Raw genomic sequence first — 26,261 nt, 5'->3', positions numbered from 1 at the left:
ACTTGTTCCATGAATTATTGGGTTTCCCAAAAGACGATGCTTATTTTGCCCATGCCTTCAACACTTTGATCCTCGAGCGTAAGTAGACTTTCCGTCCAAAGGTCCAAACACCTTGCTGCCCTAGAAGATAGCCAAGGTCCAGCCCTAGATGAACTCTGTCTGCAGCAACTCCTAGTCTCCTCTGCCTCCTGGATGTAGGCCTGAGGGTGTGAGTGTAGCTGCTCCTGCTGCTCCTCTGATGGCTGAGCTGTTGAATGATTTATGAGGCCTAGGGCCTCCCCTTTTATAGGCCCGAAGGCCTGCTGCAAAAACCGACTGGAAGACCCCTAAATGGCCGACTTTCTGTCTGCCCTAAAACCAACCTGGTTGGCTGCCCTACCAGCCCAACCAGGGCCCTATATAAGGGTCTTCTCTAGGCCCTTTTGCAGCCTTTGTTCCAGGGATTCAGCCCCCCTGGCCAGCCCATCTCCAGGCCTGATTTGCTGGCTCCAACCAGACCCACCAGCCTCAGCCAATGGCCGACCCAGGGGCTGTTGCTCCCTTCCATGGTTGCACCTCCTGTAGGCTGTGTTGGAGGCTGTCCATCTGCTCTTTCTTTTCTCGTGGGCACATCCTGGCCCAGGTCTCCCTCCCCCACGCTCTCCTCATATGGGGGCTTTCAGATGGGGAGGTGACCTTTCCAACAGAGGATGGCAAGAACCTTCAATGTTTGAGCTTTTTCTATATTGTGTTTCAACATCACAATTTTCAGCAGAGTTTTGTTTTTTAGATAAAGGGAACACCTCTCCAGGAGGAGCAGTGGTAATCTTGAAGGTATTCTGTTGAGCTGATTCTGTTTTATTTTTTTTGCTCCTCCACCTGATTCCTTACTTTTTTCTATACGTTTGCGGGGACTTCTGTGATGTGCCCAGAAATTTCAAGTCCCTTTGTGGGCTAATCTAGATAGTGGTCATAGTAATATTAAGATATAAAGTGGCATGGTGTAGATAATTGTGATTGGCAATGCAATTTTGGTTGCTCATGGGTGTTTCTGAGGTGTGCTACCCCAAGGAATCTACATTTTAAAAAGTTTTCATAACCCCCCAGGCCTGGTTAGCACCGTTTAGGTATATGATGTTTGAGAAACATAGGTATTTGCATTTGAAGGTTAATTAATATTGATAGCTAGATGTGTCACTTGAACATCAGTTTCCATCATTTGAAAGATATGACAATTAGAATGAAGCCATGACAAGGACATTGATGCGATGCTAATCACAATAAAGCCAGTTCTAAGATCTTGATAAGTTGTCCCAAGCCTAGGGTGGCATGGTCCTCTCGTTTAAGTAGGTGTCATCAGAGATATGATGAAGCTCTTGGTTAAGTAGGTTTTATCAAAGACATGACATGCTTGAAAGTCGAGATGAGAATGATCACTGACCCTGAAGTTGCCCTTCATGCTTGTACAGGAAATAAAAGTAGGCCATGAAAGCTTTAAATTTTCATCAGCTCCAGAACCAGGGGATCTTTGTCACATATATGAGCAGAGAAGTGGAGAGGATGGAGAAGGTCTACTCGTTGAGGCTGGCTCAGTATGGCGGAAATTAGCAGTGCAGCGGTTTTTAAGTGCTTCCGAAAAAGATCGTGTAAAGAAACGGACAGCTGAGGCAGAAAAGAAACAGAAATTGCGCAAGTAAAGGATGTTTGTCTTTATGCTAGATTTGCATTTCCTCTGGCTTCCCGTAGAGGGAAAGAAGGCACGTTGTAATGCTAATATCTAAATGGAAATATTAAAGTTTGGGTTTGTATAACAGGTCTATATTGGTGGACCCTAGCACTCAGATGATGATACCTCAGACTGCTCATGGAGAAGGTAGGTATCTATTAGGGAGTTTACTTTGTTTGGTCTTTAAACCTTCTGATGGGGATTTGTAATTGTTTTTATATTTTGTAAAGTGCCATTTGAATTCAAAATTGGATTTGGAGAGTCGTATTTGTTTGCCCTTTTTGACAGCCAGTGCAGGAAATTTATACCCCAAACTTATTTCTTTGTTCTTTTTGACAGCCAATGGCAGGAAACCTATACCTAAAACAAAGAAAGAACCTCCCCCCAAAAAAAGGAAGGTCACAACGAGTCCAGGTCCTGAACCAGCCACTGGTGGTGTTAGGGGGACTCCATCAGCTCAGGCAGTTGGTATGCCTCCTCCAAAGGGGCGTCCTTTGGCAGAGGCAGTCGTTGGGCCTCCTGTCAACAAGGGGAGCACTGCCCTTCAAAAGGAGAAGATCCAACCTGCTGCTGCTTCTGTTGGGACTGAAGGTGGAGGTTCAGTAAAAATGGGATCAGCAGTCAACATGACAGAGCTACGCAATAACCTTATCACTCTTCTAAAGGAAAGCCCAAAAGGAGTCACAATAAAAGTATGCATCTTTGCTTTTGTAGTTTTTTGTTTGTGTATGCTACTCAACTTTTTCTGAACTCAGGCATCATTGCATTAAAACTTATTTGGATTCCTAGTCAATATTAAGCTCTTGTGCATATTTGATATGTTATGTCAAAACGTCTATGGAATCACAATTTCTAAAAGTGTTGATAACCTAAAGCTAACAGCATACCTGTTTCCTATTGTTGCAAGGCTGTTTCCTAATCATTCTATTGTTTTTTATATTTGAAATAGACAACTACATATGCAATGTCTTAGGTTGTGATGGAAGATGATGTAGATCTATGGGTAAGCTAGGGGTGTTGGGGTGAAAGGAGGTCTATAATATCTCTCGTGGGTCTTATTAGGTGTTATCTGCATGCCCCCAGAGCAAACATTGTGTGTGTGTATATGTACACGCACACGCACACGCACACGCACCGGCGCACAGATATACGGATATACATATACATACATACATACATACATAGAGAGAGTACTCGCGCGCGTGCGCACACACACACACACACATCTTTGTGATGTCTCATCTCGATCAAATAGAGGCCGATGTAGAACTGGTCATGGAAGTGGACTTATTTTTTAACATAGAGAGAGAGAGAGAAGAAGAAGAAGAATATATTATCGTCCTCTGAAGACCAAAACCGGCCTATGGGACCTGGGCAATACAATATCACAAGTACATGAAAGCTCCTCCCGAAGATGGGAGGGTGGAAAGAGAAACCACCTTCTAGGATTCAGGTGGATTCCTATGCTTGAAGAGCTTATACACAAATGTTCCTAAAGCTGAAGGTGACCCTTTATGCAGCAAATCAGCCAGTTTGTTATGTCCCTCAAGGAGGTGATTGAACTCTTCCCTAATGTGTGCATAGTGAGGGCATATCATTACCATGTGTTCTTCTGTTTCAACCATACCTTGATCACATAGTTGGCATATTCTACTCTCCCTTGGCATCTTTTTCCATCCCCCTGTTTCTATTTGCAGCTGGTGTGATCGGGTGCGAAGAGAGAGAGAGAGAGAGAGAGAGAGAGAGAGAGAGAGAGAGTTTTGTATTAACATCTTCGCGAGGCCTCACGGGCCTATGAGACAAAGTACAATCAACAAAGTAGCTCATACCAGTTGCCATGGGCTGAAGCAAAGGGTGCTAAGGCCCTTGTTGAGTGCTAAACTAAGCTAATGAGAGAGAGAGAGAGAGAGAGAGAGAGAGATTAATGTCCGCGGGAGGCCTCACAGGCCTATGGGACAAAGTTTCAAAAGAGAAAACTCATACAAGCCTCAATGGGTTGGAAGGGCATGTTAGAGTACTAATTTATACCGATCTAATGAGCTCAGTCAAAGCAAACTGAGAGTTGGGACTCAGAAGCCGAAGGCTGGCACTGTGGTGGCTCTTTGGTGAGCTTTGAAAATATCTCGAATGGTTGTCTCCCGCTGTGGCGGGGGCAACGGTGTCCTTGATCTTTGACCCCGTTGAGCTATGCCTAGAGTTACCGCTCATCTTTAGTGGTCTCCACGGAGGAAAGCTGTGATAGGACAGACCTCAATGGAGTGTGCGTTAACCGCTCTTCGTGTCGTAGGTGGTCTCTGCGTCCCTCTCTCGATGGCATCGTGTCAGCTCCCTTTGCTGATCAAAGCTGCCCTCATATTAGCAAACTCCTCCTCTATCTTGCTGTGACTTGGTGTTGACTCAAATGTATAGAAGTCTGTGATGCATCGCTGTGCTCAGTTAAGCTTTGTGACCACCTCTTGTTGCTCCGTAGTAGTGTCTCCCTGTGGCGGCGCATCTCCATTAGATAGAGCCTAATGTAGACGTGGTCATGGGAGTGGATCAATTGTGAGTGTGTGCCGAAGCTGCTCCCCTCCAAGTATAGGGAGTGGTATTGTCTGCAGATATCATAGTAGGTTGGGTAGACATAGAAAATGCTCCTCTGTCTCAACTCTCTGTTAGAATTATTATCATATTCTAGGCAGTGGCCAATGTATGGTAATACGTAGGTTAGGGGCACTTTTCCCTCATTGAGGTTTTTTCCCCTAACCATAGTCCAATCCTTAACTATGGTTAGTGGATAGGATAGGGTTTTGTCACTTAGACAAAACGCCTCACTTTTTCTTTGTACTCACTCATTTCTACTTATTCTATTTAGTACACTTACGTTTGCTCACTCTCACTCTTGCTCATTGCTCTCCATTTGTTCACATTTGGTGTTAGAGCTGGTTTTCCTTGCTCTTGCTCTTGCTCTTGCTATACAACTGCCTCGAGCCTTAGCTCGTGACCTCCATTCCGTACAGCCCGTACGACTGTACAGATTTTGTATTACCTGCCCGTACCGTCGTACGGTTTTACACGTCGCATTTTGCAGCAGCGCCGCCATTCGGACCAATTTGCACCGCCGTACGGATTTCGGTTGATGGCCGTACAGCTTGTACCAGCCCGCATTCATTACGATCGTATAGCACGCGCCAACGTCGTACTGTTGCTGGTAGTCCGTACGCCTGTAGCATTCAAGCCCGCCTCGCACGTATTGCATCAGTGCCACACGTGCGAATTTCGTATGCTATTCCATACTTTGTCGTACAGTCAGCACCGCCATTCCATACAGCTCATGTCAGTTGTCCGTACTGTACGGACTGTTGCAGTTTTCTGACCAGGGTGCCTTTTGCAGGGTACTCTGGAAGGGTGGTCATTTGCAGAGTTTTCCTTGTAGGTGTTTTTGCTAGGCATTTGTGTATTCGGTCATGCAAGACCTCAAAGCCAACTTGGGAGATATTAGAGAGTATGTTTGCAGCAAGAAATGATGCCAGACTTTCCTTCCTGAAGAGAGAGCTATCTCATACACATATGGATGAGGGAGATTCCATGAATGCTTACCTCACAAAGCTTTAGGATTTGAGGGAGCAGTTGCTGAATATAATGAAGCTATTCTGGATTTAGAGATGATTACCACCACTTTGATTTCTCTTCTTGAGTCTTATCTTGGTTTCCACACCTCGCTGAATTTGTCATTGAGGGGAGGCCAACAATCCTCTCTCTTTTCACGAGTTGGTAGGACTTCTGTTGCAAGAACAACAGGCAAGAAGAAATATGGCAATACGGGCTGCCGAGCATGCCATGCTTTCTAAGTTTAAGCCCAAAGGAAAAGGGCAGCAAAAGCAACATGCCAATCAGCCCGCACATCAACATAAAGCTGATTCTGGACAGTCCTCTTATAAGGCTAAGGGTGATGCAGATAAGCCTAAAAAGAAGTACATTTGTCAATACTGCAAGAAGCGAGGTCATTATATTGGTGAATGCAAAAAGGGCATAGCTAAAGAAAAGAAAAGGGATTCCGGTATGGCTGTGGCAAATGCATCAGCTCCTAATGCACGATGGGAAAGATGTTACAGCCAACTTTGTGGAAGAGCACTATGCCTTTTTGCTTGCATTTCAGATTTTTCAGTGCATAGGTCAGATACTACAATCACTATCGAGGATGATCCATATGCTTTATTGATGTGCAGTTATGATCCTCCAAAGGATGCATGCTCTCTCAGTATCAATGAGACACTGAATACTTGGTATTTTGATAGTGGTGCTTCTAAGCACATCACTTCTAAGAAGAACCTTTTTGTATCTTTGCATCCTACACCTACTAAAAAGAAGGTGACATGTGCAAATAATTCTTCTTATTCAGTGTGTGAGGGGGGGACATCATCCTCACATCCATTGATGGCACAGATTTAAGAATTTCAGATGTTCTTTATGTGCTAGGTAAAAAGAAGAATTTGCTTTTAGTATCCTCTCTCAATAGAGGAGGATTTCAAGTTATATTCGATGATGCTAAGTGTGCAGTCAGAGACAAAGAGAATGACTATGCTTTGATGTTGTCTGGCACTTTGTATAGGGGTCTTTTTCAGCTCGACATATATGAGAAAAGATCCGATCTTGCACTTTCAGTGAGCACTCCCACTGCTGCGATGTAGAATGCGGAGTTATGGCATGCCAGGTATGGGCACATGAGCTATGGCAGCTTAATGACACTTTAGAAGCATGCTACGGTTGATGCATTGCCTCCTTTGGAGTCACCTCATTCTCATGCATGTGAGGGCTGCATCCTTGGCAAGATGCATAGATTTCCTTTTAAGAAGGATGGTGCAGTAAGAGTTACTCGAAAATTACAGCTCATACACAGTGATGTCTGTGGTCCCATGAGGACACCTGCTTTTGTTGGTTATCTCTATTATGTTATATTCATACATGACTTTACCAATTATACTTGGGTCTATGGTAAAGGAAAAATCAGAAGTGTTTATGCATTTCAAACAGTTTGTGGCTATGGTTGAGAATGAGACATGACTCAAGGTGCAGACACTTTGCACAGATAAAGGGGGGAGTATACGTCTCATGAGTTTGAGGCATTTTTGAAGGAGAAAGGCATCACACCTCAGCAAAATGGCAAAGCTGAGCGCAAGAATCGCACTCTTATGGAGATGGATAGATGCTTGCTTACCAGTAAAAAGTTGCCTCACAGATTTTGGCTTGAAGGCCTTATGTGTGCAAATTATGTTTTGAATCGAGCTCCCACAAAGGCTTTGAAGACAATCACTCCCTATGAGGCATGGCATGGGAGAAAGCCTTCAGTGGATCACTTCAGTGTTTTTGGTTGTGTTGCATATGCCCACGTGCGTGCGGAGTTTCGACGTAAGTTGTCAGATAAGGCACTTAAATGCATTTTTGTTGGGTATAGTGCACAAAGCAAAGGCTATCGTCTCTACAATCCTACTTCTCGCAAGATTGAGATGTTATATTTTTTAGAGAATTCAGCACATACACATGCTGAATTTACTATTCCAGCTTCTTCAGATGATGTTTTTGAGGGGATTCTTTCTATAGCATTTGGTTCCCGAGCTGAGGCTCATGCTGAAAATCAAAATTTACAGCAACCTCTTCCTGATCCACATGCCCCGATTCAGCCATAGGCTGATTTTGTACCTCCACAGGGTGTGGATGAAGTAGTTAGGCAAGAGATTCAAAGAGATACACGCAGCCAAAACAGTTCTGAATTGGTTGCTACAGACTCTCAGGGAGAGTAGGCTTGAGGCACCTTTGCCCGGCAGGACTCGTAGTGCAGTGAGGCACGCAAGGGGGGCTCGTTTTTGTTGAGACAGCTTATGCAGGTACTCTTCTTGATGAAGAAGAACCTGACTCTTTTGAAGAAGCAAAGGATAATGTGCATTGGATCCATGCCATGCACAATGAATTGTAGTCCATTGAGAAAAATCAGACTTGGGATGTTGTGGATTTACCACTAGGGAATGCCATTGGTACCAAATTGGTTTTCATAGTGAAAAGGAAGCCAGATGGGTCAGGCTGGTTGCTAAAGGCTATGCACAGAAGAAAGGAATAGATTATGAGGAGACCTTTGCTCCTACATCCCAGATGACCACCATCAGGTTAGTTATTGCCATGGCTGCAAATTTTCTTTGGAATGTCCATCAGTTGGACATAAAAACAGCTTTCCTTAATGGGAACTTGCAGGAAGAGGTTTATGTTAAACAATCTCCTAGATTTGGACTTTTGGGAATGCACTTCAAGTTTGCAAGCTGAACAAAGCTTTATATGGGCTTAAACAAGCCCCACGTGCATGGTATGCCAAGGAGGAATCGAGAGCCGACCATGGCAACCTTTGTCTCCCTGATGTACAGTCCCCATATGATCTAACCCGGTGTAGATATGTGATGGCTTGAAAGGCTGCATCTAGCTAGAGTGGAGAAGCACCAAACTCGGCCTGAATGATATGATGTGGTACATATGGTTTCCCCCGGATCATCCGTGAGAGCATGAGGAGAGCCTTGGTCTAAGGGTCCTGGAAGTGGGAGTGGAAGCACTGTCTCTCTAGCCGAGCCAGTGAGGCGTATCCCCTACTCAGTTTGGCCTGCATCGCTGGTCTCAGCGTGAAGATTGGGTCGGAGAAGATGACCCCCAAGTAAGTGTATGAGGATACGATCTCAACTGGTGACCCACCGAAAGTGAACTGCTTCCGTTGCATGTTTGCTCGAGAGGTGTTAAAGAGGTGTTAAAGATCATGACCTTGGTCTTGCCAAGGTTGACCTCCAAATCATGGGATAAACAAAAAGCCTGCAGTGCATCGAGGTGTCGTTGGAGCCCCTCGAGTGTGGACGACAAGAGTGCCACGTCATCTGCATAAAGAAGAATTCCGATGATGATTCCGGCAAGTGAGCAGCCGGTCCCTTCGGAAGCCCCCATGAAAGTCTCAAGCTCATCGATGTAGAGGCCAAACAGGGTTGGTGATAAGGGACAACCCTGTTTGACCCCTATGGTACTCAAGATCTCATCTGTCCAACCTGCGTCTATCCGAACTCGGCCTGAGACTCTCTCATAAAGTGCCATGACTGCCCAGATGATCTCTTGATCAAATCCCAGTGCTTGCAGGCGTGTGATGAGTCGAGCTCGAGGTACTGTGTCAAAGGCTTTGCGGAAATCCACAAAGCAGCAATATACCCTCTCCTTCCGTGATCTTGACACTCATGAGTGTAAGGATGTGATCCATAGTCCCATGGTCTCGCCTGAAACTGGCCTGACCCTCTGCTCTCAGCCCTCTCATCTCTGCGCATAGGCTGACCGACGCATCCAATACTGTTGCATAGATCTTGGACATCACATGTCCAATCATGATAGTCCTGTAGTTACTCGGGTCCATGGGATCCCTTGCCTTGTGGATGGGGGTGATGGTGTTGAGTGTCCAAGTGCGGGGGAAGCCAAGGCAAGCATCGTCATCGAATAGCTTTGCTAGGATCAGGGCTAACGTGTCGATCCCATATGCGATAAACTCAGTGCATAGCCCCTTGTGGTCCTTAGCTCGGCCTTATGCAGTTTCAATGTCGCGTCCTTGACTCCCCCTCTGGTGAACAACGTGCAAGTGGTGGGGCGAGGTGTGTGTGTGAGATGTGGAGTAGGCTGGTGTGGGACATCATAAAGGTGGCGTGCATACGTGTGCCAAACTCTCGTGTTGGTGAGGGGTGATGGAGACCTACGCTCAAGGAATCTCTGCCAAAATTCCTTAGAGTTGTTGTTGTACAAGATGTTCAGCATCTCCTCCTCATTTCGACGAAGAAATCCGTACTTCTTCCGACGTACGAGACATCGGTACTTGCGTACCGTGTTTGGTGTGTTCGGGAGGTGACACCTGGTTTCAAGTCGGAGTTGTCGGCGATAAGACTTGCACTCCGCATCATACCAGTTGTTGCAGGGTACAGAACCAAGAGGTGGTGGTCTAGTAGACCGTGTGGTGTGGGGGAAGATTTGGAGGGTAGCCTCGTGGAGTGTGCGACGAATCAGGGCAGCACGGTCCTCTATGAGTGGTATGTGATCGATGTAGGGTAGGAGTCTATTTAGGCGTCCAGAGTAGGAAGGGGAGAGGCTGTGATCAGAGTGTATGTCGTGGTAGGTGTCGTGCTTCATATGTGGTGTGTGTGGTGTGGCTAAGCGTGAGGTGGTGATAGTGAAGAATAGGTATGTGTGATCAGCTGAGAGAGAGAGAGAGAGAGAGAGAGAGAGAGAGAGAGAGAGTTCAGTTTCATGCCATTGCAGCTTTTTATACCTGCACATGCACAAAGTTGAAACCTGCCCTCAAAAAATTTTCAAGTAAAACATTTTCTTCATCTATATGGCTGCTTCAGAGCCCAGAATGTCTGTGACAAATGAAGTGCTTTTGCAGGCAGCAGAAAAGGCGATTGCAGAAATGATGCCAGTTAACCCAGAAAGGAAAAATCTTGAGAAAGTATTAAAATCAGTAAGTCGATAGCTGTTTTTTATTATGACAGGACTTTCTTAACTCACTCACTGACAGTTGAATCAAATTTTTGTGAATGCTTTCCCCCCTTGACTCTGGTAGTTGATTTTCAAATCCCATTTGAAACAGATAGCCATTTATATGGCACCGGGGAAATACCTTCTCAATCCAGAAGTTGAGAAAGGGAGCTTTGTGGATGTGACACCTGCCAGCTCAGGACGAATTCAGGAAGCAGCTGGGGCTCGAACAAGAGAGGAAGACTCTTCTGTTGTTGCAATTAGAGAAATTATCAGGGAGAAAGAAACCTTGGAGTTTCCATCAAATGTGGAACTGCTAAATGTTGTGTCCTGCCAGACGACTCCTCAGTATACTCCTGTAAAGGAGGTCTCCCCACCTCCACCTGACTCTGAACTGCATGATTCCAAGAAAGCAACAGTGACTTCACCGAAGCAGGGTGCATTGGATGAAAAGGTAAGCAGTGAAGATAGCGGCTCAAGCAGCTCAAGTGAAAGTGGAAGCGAAAGTGATAGTGAAAGTGACAGCAGTGGAAGTGGGAGTGGCAGCGACACTGGAAGCGGGAGTGGCAGTGGTAGTGATAGCGAAGGTAGCAGCAGTAGCAGTGATACAAGCATGGATGAAGATGTTGATATAATGAGTGATGATGACAATGAGAATAAATCTGACTCAAGATCAAAAGTGAAAGGGAAGGAAATAAAGTTAGTGCCTCCAAAGGAAGATAGTAATGTCCAGAAGGAGGGTTCTAATGTCAGAGATGTTAGTGGCTCCAGGTTTGTGGATAAGCGTAAGTCAAGCTCTGAGGAACTACCTTCGCATCCAGTGGAACCTGCCAGAGTTTCAGAAGCTGGGGGAAACAGCCTTTTAGAAGAGGGCAGTAAGTCCACAGTCAATGATGATGGACTATCATTGAAAAATGTATCAGTGGGTTTGGAGGCAACTAAAACACAACTTGAAGGCTCACCTTTTAGAGCAAAAGATAACCTGCAAAAGATTGGGAGACCGTTCAATGAAGAAAGTGCGGGCAAGCAGGCTTCAGTGAAGCATCACTCAAATGCAGAAATGAAAAGAACGTGTGCAAGAAGTACAGATATAAGAGAGAAGTATGGTAAAGACGTGGAAAAGCAAGACACTGAAAAGAAGGCCTCTGAACGTACAGTGAAAGGTAACAGCCCAGAAGACTTGGTCAAGTTTTCTCATCGTGCTACCAAAAATTCTGAAGGTAATGTGAGGCTACTCGAGGAAGGAGGGCTAGTAGTCAGAACTCCCGACCAAGTTCTCAAAGGAGCCAGGTTAGAACAATCTGGGGTTTCAGAAAGGGAAGAGGACATTCCATCTAAAGAAAGAGTTCCTGAACGCAACAACAAGTCTAAGTCTATAAAGCCTGGGGAAATGTCGGGGAGACACATTAAAGATCTGGAACCACGGCAGAGGCAGCAGAAGGAAATCTACGGAGGGGTAAGCAAGGTTAATGCCAATCGTTCCGTCAAAGATTCTGACCAGTCAAGTGGATATGATATGCAGGTTGGCAGGTCCAGCAAGGAACCCACAAAGGTGCCTAGGCCTAGCAGGCAAACAGATGAGCATCAGACTAGTGCAGTGTCTGAAAGGGTTGGTCTAATGGTTGAGCAGGCTGAAAGGCCAATAAGGGAAGTTGATAGTACTAGACGAGGAAAAGATTCTAGTGGAAAGGATGTCCTCAAAGAAGCAGAGGCAGTTGGAAGGCCTCCCGTGAACGGAACAGCTCCAAGCATTTTATCCAAGGAAGCGAAGAGATTGGAAACCTTTCATATAGATCCTGGCCGCTCATTGCAGAGTGGATATGCTTATGCTAGAAGTTCAGTTTATGGAGGTGATAGGATGGGCTCCCAGGATTTAGAGCTGGGTGAGTTCAGGGAACCTTCATTTGATGATGAACCTCACGAATCAAGGAAGACACTTTCTCGCAGTGAGGAAATCAGAAGCAAGCAAGTTCTTGAGGGTACAAGCATGGCATTTTCAAAGAAAGGGAGCATGAGTCCTGATATAGAAAAATCACAAACCTTAGGAAAAAGCTTTCCTGAATTGATAAAGCGGTCTCCTGTCAAGGTCGGAAATGGTCTGGGGCGGTCTGTCCAGCATTCAAGGAATGGTAAGAGAAGGTTGGAAGATAATGAAAGTACGGAGACAGAGAGACCTACTAGAAAGAAGGTGGTGGCAACTCAAGTCGGGGAACCACAGCATGTCAAACAGGAGAAGTTGGTAAAATGTTCTATTAAGGAGAAAGGTGTAGAAAAGTTGAGGTCCAGTATGTGTGATGTACAAGATCATTTGGCAGGTTCTAGCAAGAATGTTATTGCAGAGAACCATAGAAAACAAGCTACCAAAGAGTTGACGGATAATGAGGTTGCCAGTTTCAAAAAAGAGAAGACAATTAATACCTCTATTGCTATAAACGAAAAACACAGAGATAACTTGAAAGCTGATCTCTTTCATGGTCCTCAGTCTTCTGAGGTTCATGGGGTTGAGTTTTTTGCACCTTATGAAAAGAAAGAGCCAGATTTGCGGGGGCCAATCAATAGCTTTAAACAGTGAGTCTGATCTGTATCTTAAATACTCCTGATACCAATTGCCATATTTCTTGAGTTTCTGTAGGTGGCAGTGATAAATTCACAACTTGATTTTTCTCCCTTTCCAGGTATGAGGAGTACCGAAAGGAATTCAAAGAGAAATACCAAGTCTATGCTTCTCTGCATACAGCCCTGGCAAACGATAAGTATGTCAAGCAGCCTTTTGGAAGTTATTTTATTACTCTCTCCCCATGGAGTTTTAGCCAGAAAAGGAGAAAATGATATGTTTGTGTTTTCTCATAGGCTTAAAATGTCCCTCAATTATGTTTGGATGGCTCACTTATCCTATATAAAGTCCTTATTATGGGTCTGCAATATCATGCAAAAGGAATTTCAAAGGGTATAGAAAGTGTGCTTTAGTTATGATTATGCTTATATATTTTGTTAGTTCTGTGCATGATTGAACAAGATAAGACAATTGCCATTGCAGAAAGTTGTTCCAAAAAGGAAAAAAGGTCTCTAGTGTTACCAACTTGCTCTTGGTCTTCTACTCTAACCTCATTCTTGCTTGGTGGGGATCCCTGTCTCTAGAGAGTCTCTACGATGTTCCCAGTCAGCCCATACCTGATTCAGAAGACATCCCACGTCCCACTCTTCCATGCTCTTTACCACCTCCTACCTAGAGGAGGCCACATCCGTGGCGTCTTTGATCTCGTCAAATGTCCCAAACCTTGCTTTTGTATTATGTGAGATCTCATCTCTTGGCACTCGTCGTCAAACCATGGATGCTGGGGCATCTTCCTACCTGGGGAATCTGTTGTAGAGTGAGTTGTGGGGAAAGACCTGGCGGCGGCAACTTGGACCACGGCTACCAAAATTCAATTCTTTTTGGCTCTCTTGCCAGCCTTCTTGCAGTTCCAGGAGTCCAGATGCCTCAATCTAAGACGCTGCTATTTGTTTTCATAGGGAGGTCTATCTCACCTCTCTCGATGTTGACTTCGTGGAGTTTGCGGGTGGGGAGAGGGAGTGACTTGCACTATGAGGTTAGGCTCTTGCTCAGTGCCACAGATGTGAAAAACCCAAATAATCGGGCTCATGATCCTCTTTCAGTTTCTCCCCATGAGACCTAGACCGGCATACTTGAGCATCCATTTATACAAAGTCTTTGTACTGAGTTTCTATCGGCAATCCGGAGGTGAAGGGCAGACTCAGCCATGGCAAAGGCTAGCACTAAAGAAGAAGGCTAATCAAAAAGTAGTCCAAAATCTCTTCATTCAAGCTATAGCTGCTTGTGAAGTCTAAACGATTTCATTTTAGTCTCTCCCAAATGAGTATATACCTTTGTAAGACTAGAATATATCCAATCGTACAGAAAAATCTGAAATCTAAATAAAAGAGAAAATGAAAAGATCCACAAAAAAAAATAAAAGAGAAGAAAAATGAGGTAACATTTTTGTTTTGTGAAAGACAAAAGGTATACATACTTAGCAAGCAAAGCAAAATCGATTGGGAGGATAATTTTTTTCAAAAGCATTCGTAGAGCGCTACCTTGCAAGGCACCGATTCTTTCCATCCTCCATATGAGTGGGGGGTGGGTAGGTGGGTGTGTGTGGGTAGGTGGGGGGGTGTGTGTGTGTTTAAAAAATAAAACCTTTTAACAACACAGCACACGAAGCTCAAATAAGGGTGGATGAAACATTGTATTAATATATGGGTGTACATAAAGTAATATTTGCTACAAAAGTGTTGAATCTGTCAGGTCAGGCTCCGAGGTCAATCCACTTACATTGGAAGGCACCGAGACACACGAGCAGTAGGCATTGGGACATGCTGGGTTCGGGAGATGGCATTCCACCCTTGGTCATATGTTCACCCTACAGGCAATCATCGAGGAGGTGAGATTGAGATCCCAGAAAGTCTACACTTGCTTTGTAGACTTTTGGAAGGCCCTTGACACAGCGATCTCACATGATTAGACGATTTCATGAATTTGTAGATCCCAGGAGCCATGATTTAGGCTAGGGGGTGATGTTTGAGTTAGTCAGAGGGAGAGTACTGTCCTTGGAGGCTTGGCAAATTGGGTTGAGAGCATGATATGAGTGAAGCATGGATGCCCCCTCTCACCGACACTATTTGGATTCTATATTGATGAGATCACAATTTTCATTGACCGCTTAGGAGGTTAGGGATCGTGTTGGCTGATTTGATGATATAGATATTGTTGTATATAGATGACGTAGTCGTCCTATCCTCTTCAACAACAAGCTTAGAGACACCTAGAGGCCCTGGAGGTATTTTGCAAAGAGAGGACTTGATAGTTAACCTTGACAAAACCAAGGTTATGATTTTCAACACCTCACGGGCGGTACTTCATCAACACAGCTTCACTTATCAAGGGGAGTCAGTGGAGAATGTACAGTCATACACATATCTAGGGATAATCTTTGTGAGGCTAGTATTCACAATGACCCACATAGCTAGTGCATAACTTACACGAGGGGAGCTCTAGCTCAATCTAGAGCGGCAATGCTTTTAGGCACATTTCTAGGACCCCCGACGAAGGGATGGCTATTTGATACGCTAGTGAGACCGAAAGCCATGTATGTAACACCCTTCTGGGGAGTGACATATTAGTGAGACTGAGTGGCGGCGTTGCAAGAGTCTGCAAGCAATTATGAGATCTAGGATGATTCGGAGTAAGCCCTCAGTCCCCCACCAAATTGTACAGGCAGAGTCCACCATGACACCATTCCAAATGATGCCATCTTTCAGACGATCACTTATCTTCACAGGGTCTGGCCTTACCTAGAGGGAGAGTCCCAAGGTACACACTAGAGTCATATATATGACTAGTTGAGAGTGGGGTTAGCATGGCCTGGTACGCACACAGATGGTTTGATAGCTAGGGTATTCAGATGGATTGTCTCCCCCCTTTGAGTACAGCTTGGATGCCCTTGATCCCCTAGTCCCACGGGATGAGATTAGATGTATTATACAGTTGGACCTACTTCAGCTGTATATGCCACAGAAATGGGAGGGGGGGCCAGGAGTTTCCTACCAAGGTGCAATTCTATCGCGACCACTTCTTGAGAGTATTGGAGGATGTAGTGATTATCAGACTCCAGTATCTAGAGGATGGGCGAGTCTCCGCCCTAAAAATTTCCATCGGACAGATGTGGTCTCGTCCCATCAACTGAGGATTCAAGGCAGGAAGAGCCATATGTACACCTTGAGGTGTGTACTTGTTGGAGATATCATAGCCAAAGAGTGTGTGAGATGTGTTGTACTAGGAGATGTAGTAGTGGTTCATGTGTGAGTCATGCATGAGTGCCATGTGTCACCTTGGGATGCACTTGGTGCTAGTATGTGTGTGTGTGTAGCCTATAAAGGCTTGTACTTCACTTGTTTCATTTGATGAGGATGAATGTATGAAAGCCTTTCATGGTGTCTACATTTGAGTATCAATTCTTCTCTCCCTAGCCTCTCTCTCTCTCTCTCTCTCTCTCTCTCTCTCTCTCTCACCATGTTTCTAACATAACTCGCCCTGTCACATCATCATCTTCTCCAACCTAACCCTAACTCTGTTCAGCCGCCTCTCTTATGCAGCGTGCTCATTTCTGCCTGTAGCTGTCTCTTCCTTTCAGCCATCTGCCTCCTCCATAGCCAAGCGCCTTCTTCCTTCTGATGTTGTACCCATTCGGGCCATTTCAGAGCTATAGGCATCTATTTCCTTGCAGGTCAGCATAGTTTTCAAGGCCTGTGAGCATGTGTGGAGGTTTTCATTACCAAAAACAGCCCTTTATTGCTGCTACTGCATAGCCGACTACCTGCGAACATTCTCTGCAGTACTTAGAGGTTTTTGAAGGAATTTTCAAGCTGTTTCTTGCCTTCCAGCACATCTACATCAGCCGTTTCTGTCACGGGGACGTGGTGGTGATGGTGAAGTGTCTAAACTAACTATCACTGAATTTAGCCTAGAGTACCAGGCTAGGGACCTTAGTTAATGCCCAAAAGGTACCTATGATTTCATGTGCAATAAGTGCAACTCCTAGTGCTATTAGAGTGGTTTCAATCTCTAAGGTTATTGGTTTGGTTCAGTGGGGTCATTCTTTAAAAACTGACCCCCTAGAGATCCTACAAACTAGGGTCATTGGTTCCCAAGCATTAGGGTCATGGTGTGCCATCTGACTCCCTAGGGGCATTAAAATCCCATGCCTCAGTTTGTACATGTGTCTGTGTGGCTTATTTGCTTGCCTTGTGGCACCTAGGTGTCACCCCTGGAGGCCCCTGGAGCCCTTCCTTGCTGTTTTGAGTCTTCTCCCCTAACAGGGCAGCCTCATTCTGAAGATGGTGGATTTTTGCTGCTCCTCTCTTGCTGGCTGAAGTGGATTTTGAAGCTTTCTTCGCGACAATTCTCCTCCCCTTGGTGCTCTCTGCTGCTGGCATGCTTCCTGGGCCTGGACGCCTCCATTTTGGGCCACTTTGGGAGCTTTTCTCGACTTTCTTCGCAACTAAAGTCTTCCTTTCTTGATTCTGAAGCCATATTCTTGGACACCTCTCTTCCTGTTCCTGCCTAGTGCAAGGCACACTGAAAACAGAGTTGCTGGTGGGCTGGAATCACCATTCTGGTGGTTGAAAATATGGCGGATCTGTTTCAGCTTGCTGAACCCTCTCTTTTCTGATCTTTTCTGGTGCTGGAAGTCACTCAAAGGAAGCTCCCTCCTACCAGAGTTTGCTGTCTGCTATTCAACCTACTTCTGGAGCTGTTCCGGGCTGAAACAGGCTCTTTCTGTTGGCTGAATTCTCATCTTCTCTTCCTACTCTATTCTACTGACATTCTTATTGAGTTTATGCAAGGTTGGATGCCGTGTCGTTGGCCCGGGAGAGGATTGGGGCACTGGTTGTGATACTCTCTTCGTGGGGGTGGAGTGGCTAGCCTTGGGCTCAGTAATGGCTTGTATTTGTGTGAATGCATTGCTTGGCATGTTGTCAAGTTGTTCTACTTGTGTTATGCATGACTACTGAAAGGAACCAAAGGAATAGCACTGGGAGTTGGTCACTAGAACAGCCACGGGTTGGCATTGTACTGGGTTGCACCTGCGGGTGAGCTCTTGAAGGGAGTCCCTTTGTATTTTGAGCTAACCAGTAATTAAATAAACACTGCAGGGGGCGCCAAGTGTTGGGGCCAACAGGTGTCACTTTTCATGCTTCTGAGTAGGGGCATTCTAGCCTTCCTTGTCTTAAATGGTTCAGTGATGCTATGTAGTGAAGTTTTATGCTCTAAGTTTTGTTTGTGGACAATGGCAATGTTCCAAGTTGGCTGTATTTTCAGTTTTGTGAGATAGTAGAGACAGTTACACTGCCCTTTGTGATCAAAGGCTGGTTACAGTGGTTCCATTGCCGGGACCGTCATCAAATCATCCAGAGGAGTCCCTGGGCAGCTTGGGTGGAGAAAGCATTTGCTGATTTTGGTATAGCCATCCATTACTTTTGGATATGGAGCATATAAGGCTTGGTTATAATGCAGACTCAGAGTCTGAGCTAGAGCCACAGATAAGGGGAGCACACCCCGAAATAAGAGTGCAAGATGCAGCCCATGAAGGGCAGAATGTTCAGGTTGAGATGCATTGGGGCAGCCAGCTCCGCAAGCGCAAAATCCAGTGGGTACAGTTGCATTGGGTGTTGACCCAAGTGTACAACCAAATGCTATGGCAGTAATGCAAACACAGATGGCTTCTGTGTTGCAAGTTTTGACTCAGCTCACTCAGAGCTTTGATGAGATTGTGCATAATCCAGCTTTGATACCGAGGGCAGAGGCACAACCCATTCAGGGTCCATAGATGCATGTGGGACAGCCACTGCCAGAGCCACCGACACCAGTGGTACAGCCACTATTAGAGCTACCGACACTAGTGGTACAGCCACTTGCAATGCCACAGAGGCAGGGACCAAATGGGAATGAGCATGGTAGCAATGCTCAGAATGTGCAGCAAGGGCAGCAAGCCCAACCAAAGTATGTGGTTCAGCCTACACACTGTGTAGGATCATCCATATTTCAGGCTATGACTTCACAGCCAGCCCCAAATTCTTTGAATGCTAATGTGGGGATATAGCTTGGACTGCAGGGAGGCAGTCCCATGTCACATACTCAGCCAGTACCACCCGTGCCTCCAAATCTAGCTGTGGGGGGTGTTCTTCAAGCTCCAGAAGGACTCCAAGGGCAGCAGCCTCTTTATTTGCAGCCCCCTGGCTATGATCAGTTGGAGCCCAGGCTCAAGATGAAGGATTACAAGGAAGGGGGGGCAGCAGTGAAGTTTGAGACCTTCAATGGTCATGCAGATAGGATGAAGTCTCTTGCTTTCTTGCAACAATTTGACTTGGCTTTTACTGGAGGATACTTCAGAGAGTCCTCGAGAATCAGGAAGGCAGCCACATTCCTTAAGGGTAATGCCATGCAGTGGTGGTCTAACCTTCTCCTTCAGGGCCAAACACTTGCTACGTGGGTTGATTTTAAGAAGGCATTCTCAGCCGCATGGCTCACCACTACTTTTGAAGTGGATGTCATGACTCAGTGGCATAACTTGAATGCTAGGGAATGCAAGAATCTAGAAGATTACAACAAGAAATTTTGGGATGCGCTTCTACCTGTGAGCTCTTACAGAACAATCCCCATTTCAAAGCAAGCTGAAAAGTATTGTTGTGGTCTTCCCAAAGAGTTGAGGGACTATTGCACCAAGACACACATTTCCAGCATGTCACTGTTGATAGAGAATGCCAACACAGCTTACTCACTCATGTAGGGCAGAGTCTCAGGTTTCAAAAGCAACTTCAAGGAGGAGCCAAAGAAACTAGAGAAAGCTGGAAAAGTCCCTCTTAAATCAAAGTTTGTGGCAAGACAAAGGAGAAAACAACAGCCCTCTTCTCTCACTCTTGAAGAGAGGAACAAGTTGTTTGTTGAAGGGAGATGTTTTCTTTGCAAAGAGACGGGCCATAGGGCAGCAGATTGTCCTAACGAGAACAGGAAAGGGCTGATTCTAATCAAGGCACTAGAGAGGACCCAAGAGGCAAGAAACCCAAGCCAAGTGCTGGCCACATACCTGACATCATTGGGGGTGAGCATGATGAGAAGAAGACAGAGATGTCAGAGTATGGGGCAAGCTACGGGATCAGCATTGTCTGTACTTTGATGATTCAGGAGCCAAAGCAAATTTCATTACTCCTGAACTTACAGCTCAGTTGGGTCTTCGACTAGAGGAGATTGGTCCTCTTTGTGAGGCCAACATGGCTAATCCGGAGCTTTGTCACTATCATAGGGAAGCTACGGATTCACATTCAGGGATACGTGGACTATGAGGAATTTTATGTGATGTCTTTACCTAAGTGTGATGTTTTGCTAGGGATGCCTTGGATGTACCGTGTGCATGCTATCATTGATACACATGATAAGAAGCTTACCTTGACTTATAGGGGTAAAACCCAAGTCATAGATGTAAACTCGAAAGGGGAATCAGTCCCAGTTGTATCCGCTTGATTTCTTCTATACTAAAAAAGCATCTTTCAGCGTATTTGAAAAGAACGAGTTGAGGATAAATCCAAATTTTCCAAGCTGGAAAAACAGCAAACTCAGTTTTTATTTCAGTTTCAAGATTGTTTTTCAAATGAACTCTCAGAGGAGTTACCTGCTGAGAGGCCAGAAGATCATACCATTGATATCATTCCTGGCAGTTCTCCACCTAACTGACCACCATACAGGGTGAGTGCGGCACAGCAGGAGGAGATCATGTGTCAGGTGAATGAATTGTTACAGAAGGGGCTGATTCAGGCAAGCTCTTCTCCATATTGTTCTCGCGTCCTCCTTGTGCAGAAGAAGGATGGATCTTGGAGAATGTGTATTGACTACAGGGCTTTGAATAAGATCTCAATCAAGAATTGATTTCCTATTCCACGCATTGATGACATCTTGGATCGATTAGAGGGATCAGCCATCTTCAGTCGCATTGACTTGAAGAGTGGTTACCATCAGATATGAATCAGGCCCGAAGATGTACATAAGACTGCCTCAAGACCACTTTTGGGCTTTATGAGTTTCTTGTCATGCCATTAATGCTCCTGCTACCTTCAATCGCATGATGGATCGCATTTTCAGAGAGCACAGGAAGTTTGTGGGTACATTCTTTGATGACATTATTGTGCACTCCAAAGATGAAGAGGAGCATAGGCAACACTTTGCAGTTGTATTTGCAAAACTCAGGAAACACAACTTGCTGGTCAACACAAAGAAGAGTGAGTTCTTCATGCCAGAGATGCATTTCTTGGGACACATTATCTCACGAGATGGAGTGAGGATGGACCCTGCCAAGATAGAGGCAATCAAGAGTTGGCATCCATTGAAGAACCTACATGAAGTCCGTGGTTTTCTTGGCTTGTGTTCATACTACAGGCGCTTCATTCGCTATTTTGCTGAGATAGCTTCACCCTTACATGCTTTGCAGAAGAAGGCAGTGCCTTTCCATTGGGGGAAGAAAGAAATTGCAGCATTCAATGAGCTGAAAGAAAAGCTATGCTCTGATCATGTCATCATTTTGCCAGACTCGCGAAAGCCTTTTGTTCTTCAATGTGATGCAAGCGGCAATTGTTGGTGGGGTACTTATGCCGGAAGGCAGAGTGGTTGCATATGAGAGCAGGCTGCTCCGTGATGCTGAACACAACATGAATGTATATGAGCAAGAGTTGGTAGCTGTAATCCATGCTCTTACTATGTGGAAGCACTATCTTTTAGGTGCTGATTTTTATGTGCAACCTGATCATCAATCGCTGCGATACTTTCTCACTCAGAGAAAGTTGCATGTAGGTCGAAATAGAAACAAGTACTCTCACGAGAGCTCTCTTCCCCCATTGGAGGGCAACTTGGCATTCAAATTCTGCATGCATTGCACACATTCGCATTGTAGAGAAGTCTGGTTCTTTACACTAAATGCAGAAATGAGCCAAGGAAAGAGCACTTGTGGGCGCGAGGGCTGCTCTAGGTTCTGTAGCAGGTCTTAAATCCTCAAAAAAGTAGCTGGAGGGGGCAGTGATATAGTTTGCGCTTCAGCAAACCAGCTCCAAGCTATACCAAGATGCTGTAGTAGAGGTATAGGTGGACCAAAATGCACCAGTAGGTTACCAGGCCAAGAGTCAGCTATTCTAGAGGAGTTAGAGCCTAGGAGCACCCGCGAAAACGGCTCTGTTGAAAGAGGTTCTGCAGCAGAAACTCCGAAACAGTTCGAAAATGCAAGATCAGCTCCAAGACAGGTCGAAAAGGCCTCCAGAAGTGACGAAAATCTGCAATGAACGGTCGCTGATGGTCGACTTCTGCTGCAAAAACCTGCAAAATCTAAAAACGGGAATAGAACAGGTACGAATCAGCTCGTGTACATGCGCCTTTTTGCAAACGGGCTGACCAGCAGGTTGTGGGGCGATTAGACTGGCAGAAATGGACGCAAAAAACTGCGAGGAGAGTCGGCTATGGAGGGCGCAGTGAAGACGGATGTGCATAAACCTTAAACGGGTAAAAAGCAGCATTGCAGCTGAAAGGAGACGGAAATGAGGCTGAACTGAGGCAGAAATGGAGCAGAGCTGAGGCGGCTGCAGGAAGGAAGAGGCTGAGCGAATCTAGGGTTAGGGTTAGGGTTAGGTCTGAGATAACGTGGCAAGACGCTATGGCACGGTGAACCTGCTCTGATACCATGTTAGAAACATGGTGTGAGGGAGAGAGAGAGAGAGAGAGGCTAGGGATTGAAGAAGTGATCTCAAATGAAGACATAATGAAGGCTTTCATTCATTCATCAAGTATATCATGACAAGCGAAGTACAAGCCTTAGAGAGGGTACACACTCACACACTTGAACCAAGTGCATATGGGATAGTCCCATAGTGACACGTGGCCCTCACATATCACACACACACACACACACACACGCACACACATAAACTAGTACTACATCTCCTAGTACTACACAGTAACACATCACATCAACACACTCTTTGGCTATGATATCTCCAACAAAGAGTAGAATAAGTAAATACATACAACACACATAGATATCTATATATATGTGATGGCTATCACAATCTTTTACCTTGGCTGCAAATTTGGTGATTGTTAGTCTTAATCTTTTCAAATACTTCGTGAATGTTGTTTGTTATATGGTGGTTCTGGCTGCAAGCAACTACATCAGAGAGGCATTGGAATATGTGTGTGCATGTAGGAAGTTTGAACAAGTGCTTTTTATTTATCCCTCTAACACCTGAATCTCAACTTCACTAATCATTTTCTCTACAAATACAACAACACCAAATGGAAACAAGCAGAATAGCACGTGGACAAAGTGCTCAACAGTCTGTGCTTGAATGTGGCAAGAGCTTGGATTTCGACAAGGAAGTATTGGGCCGACAATAAAAAGCAGCAACGTGCACCTAAAAGATCAAACGACAATATGATTGTCGACGATACCACGATTAGGAATATTTGTCGAAAGGTTGCTAGGTGTTTGGAAGAACACACGAAAGGGATGGATTAGGCCAAAAAAATATTTGCTTTGTATCAACTCCTTTGATAATCACCCTTCTCTAAGCTACATGATGGACCAACACAAATCAAAGCTAATAACATGATATCCAACATTCGACACACCTACACACAAGTCAAGCTGCCAAGGTCAGCCGGATCAGGAGTTCTTTAAACGATCACCTCTATTGATGATTATAAATTTTGAGAGTGGGTAGATTGAAGACATCAATGTCAGCAAAATGGCTAGAGCTCCAGGGGTTCACAGACGATGTGTGTACTCTGCGATGTCATGATTGTCAAATTAAGATGATGGGGTTTTGCCATTACACACTTGCTACAAAGCAAAATGCATGGCGTGAAAGTCAACTAGTCGACCAAAGTCAAGTAGTTGACTAGGGCTAGGACTAAATGTCTTAACTAGCCTACAAGGTCATACTAGGGCTACGTGCTAACAAAGCCATCCTAGATATATCTCAGGTATACTTGGAAACTATATCATGATTGCACATATTTGTCCTGGATGAATATAGCATAGAAAAGCAAAAGCAAAAGTGTAAAGCCTGCTGAAAGCTTCTCGAACTTGGGTCGTGGTAGAAGTGAAGAGATCTGCTAGGTCCTTCATGGGAACGTAGGACAACTGTATATCTGGAGCTAATGGGCGCTTTCGAAAATAATGATAGTGCACCTCAGTGTACTTGGTACGTGCATGAAAGACGTGATTACGCGCAATGGCCAAATCACTCTGGCTGTTAGCGTAGATCATGGTAGAGGAGGTCTGGCTGACATCAAGATTTGCAAGTAATTTACGAAGCTAAACACACTATACAGTGGCTGTGAAGGCTGCCTTGTACTCATTTTCACAACTCAAAGTAGCAACTGAACCAAAAAATGCATGAAGAGCCAAGCATGAAATGGTTGCTACTGTGAGACAACCTCGTGTCATAACAACTTGCCCAATCACTGTCCATGAATGCATGTAAATCTAGAGAAGACTGATCACTATAGAACAGTCTGAAATGCTGCATGGCCTTCAGTAACGGAAGAATCGCTTCACTGTCTGCTAATGCTGTTTGCTGGACTTGTGCATGTACCTGCTTAACCAGGCAACGGCATGCTGCAAATTAGGCTGGGTATGACGTAAGTAAATAAGGCAGCCCACAGCCTGTTGGTCTCCCATCCTCTGAGGAGAAATGGAAGCCAATTTCCAATGGAGTAGAAACCGGTTTAGAATCCTCGAATTGAAAGCGCTGCAAGAGCTGTTCAATATATTTGGTGACTCATCATATGCCCCCTACAACATTAGCAAACTGGATACCCAAATAGTAGTGCAACTTGCCCATATTTGACATTGCAAATGATTTCTGCAAATCTGCCTTGAAATCTACAATTTTCTGCGTGTTAGTGATAAGCATGTCATCCACAAAGAATTATAATCATAAATTCTGATTGTTAGAATTATAGATATAATTCAGCAGTGACCAATGTAATTTAATAAGCTAGTTAGGGGCACTTTTCCCTCTTTAAGAGGTTTTTCCCCCTAACCGCAGTTAGTTCACTAACTATGGTTAGTGACTACTAAGGTTTTGTCACTAGGACAAAACCTTATCTCTAACTCTTTAAGGCTTTCTACCATATTGGCTTTTCCATTTGCATTTTACCTTTTCAAGGGAAAGATCAGCATCTACTAATGAACTATGTATCCAATGAACATTCTCTCCATTGTTATCCTCTTCCTTCCAGTTGTGGTAAAGTCTAGAATCTATTTTTGAGTTTGATGGCATCATTATTCCTATTTTTGGGTGTTCCTCTAACTCAATGTCATTATTAGTCTCTATTAGAGGAGATTAGAGTATTCCCACTCGTGACCTTTTCTAGATCCTTGTTAATATGTGTTGTTCAAATTCTTTGTGCCAACCATAGCGACATAAGTGCTACGTCCGTACCAATCTGTACCTGCACGTACCATCACTTCTCATTTGTACCTTCCGTTGGCAGTTCGTCTGTATTGCCGTACGCCCATCTCTCGAAGCTCACTGGGTAGCTGTTGCTCCGTACAACTCTTGTGTTGTAGGCGTTTGTACAGGTCTGTTACACGTCAGACTCCTGTTCGCTATACCTGCCCGTACGGTGGGTGTCAGTAGATCGTACAGTCGACCAGCCGTTGGTACACGTCGTACGGCACTCCTGCGTCATATTCCATACAGCAGATCTTCAGCCGTACAGCCTGTCGCCAGACTGTACGGTTCGTCGTACAATTCCGTACGGTTTGTTGTCGCCAATCGTACACCTGTGTCGACCGTACTGCTCCTGCGTCATTTTCGTCGTCACAACGTCCGTACTATTCCGTACAACCTTAGTACCTTACGTACTTTCTGCATGCAGCCCATCCGTACAGGTGTTGTACCCACCGTACATGTCCGTACAATTGCATTTGGCCTTCTGAGCAGGTTTCATTCCTGCAGGCATTCTTGCAGTTGGTCGTCTGGCAGACATTTCTTTGCAGGAAGCCATTGTTTGGCAGAGCAGGTTTTTGGGCAGATTTGAGCATATTATTTGAATTGGGCATTTTGCAAAATTTGGGGCTTTTCTTGGATTTGCCCCAATTTCAACTCAATTTCACCTTAACATTTGGGGCTTTTGCAATTACACTGCAATTTCGCAGTGAAATTTGGGGCTTTTGCAGATAGAGAGCAATTTGTGCAACATTTGGGGCTTTCAGACCATTTGCCCCTTTTTGGTTGCAATTTCAAGCCACAAATTGGGGCTTTTGTGCTAGGAGAGCAATTTTGGAGTTTTTAGTTCATACTGCCTTTCTTGAAGTGTTTTGCAGCACTTTTGGCAAATTTTGGAGAGTTTTTGATGCTTGGACAGATTTCTGACAGTGCAAGTGCAGAAATCTGAGTTGCATTTACAGCCAGTGCTTGGCTGTGTTTTTTGGGA

The 26,261-nt window shown here is 44.9% G+C and overlaps 1 protein-coding gene across 2 annotated transcripts in view; it reads left to right on the top strand.

The window, feature by feature from the left end:
- LOC147906075 (dentin sialophosphoprotein-like protein) overlaps positions 1-26,261 on the top strand; it is a 61,217-nt gene that overhangs the window by 21,737 nt on the left and 13,219 nt on the right. For both annotated transcript variants that reach the window (XM_087376432.1, XM_087376428.1), the window contains exons 2-7: positions 1,449-1,672; positions 1,794-1,852; positions 2,045-2,397; positions 10,131-10,205; positions 10,335-12,790; positions 12,898-12,975. In XM_087376432.1, coding sequence (XP_087232558.1) covers positions 1,449-1,672; positions 1,794-1,852; positions 2,045-2,397; positions 10,131-10,205; positions 10,335-12,790; positions 12,898-12,975 — 3,245 coding nt within the window. The remainder of the gene's footprint in view (positions 1-1,448; positions 1,673-1,793; positions 1,853-2,044; positions 2,398-10,130; positions 10,206-10,334; positions 12,791-12,897; positions 12,976-26,261) is intronic.

Source organism: Dipteris shenzhenensis, chromosome 1, assembly GCF_047967505.1.
Source record: "Dipteris shenzhenensis isolate YYH24624 ecotype China chromosome 1, Dip_SZ_1.0, whole genome shotgun sequence".
Classification (NCBI taxonomy): Eukaryota; Viridiplantae; Streptophyta; class Polypodiopsida; order Gleicheniales; family Dipteridaceae; genus Dipteris; species Dipteris shenzhenensis.
This window is presented reverse-complemented; position numbering and strand designations above follow the sequence as displayed.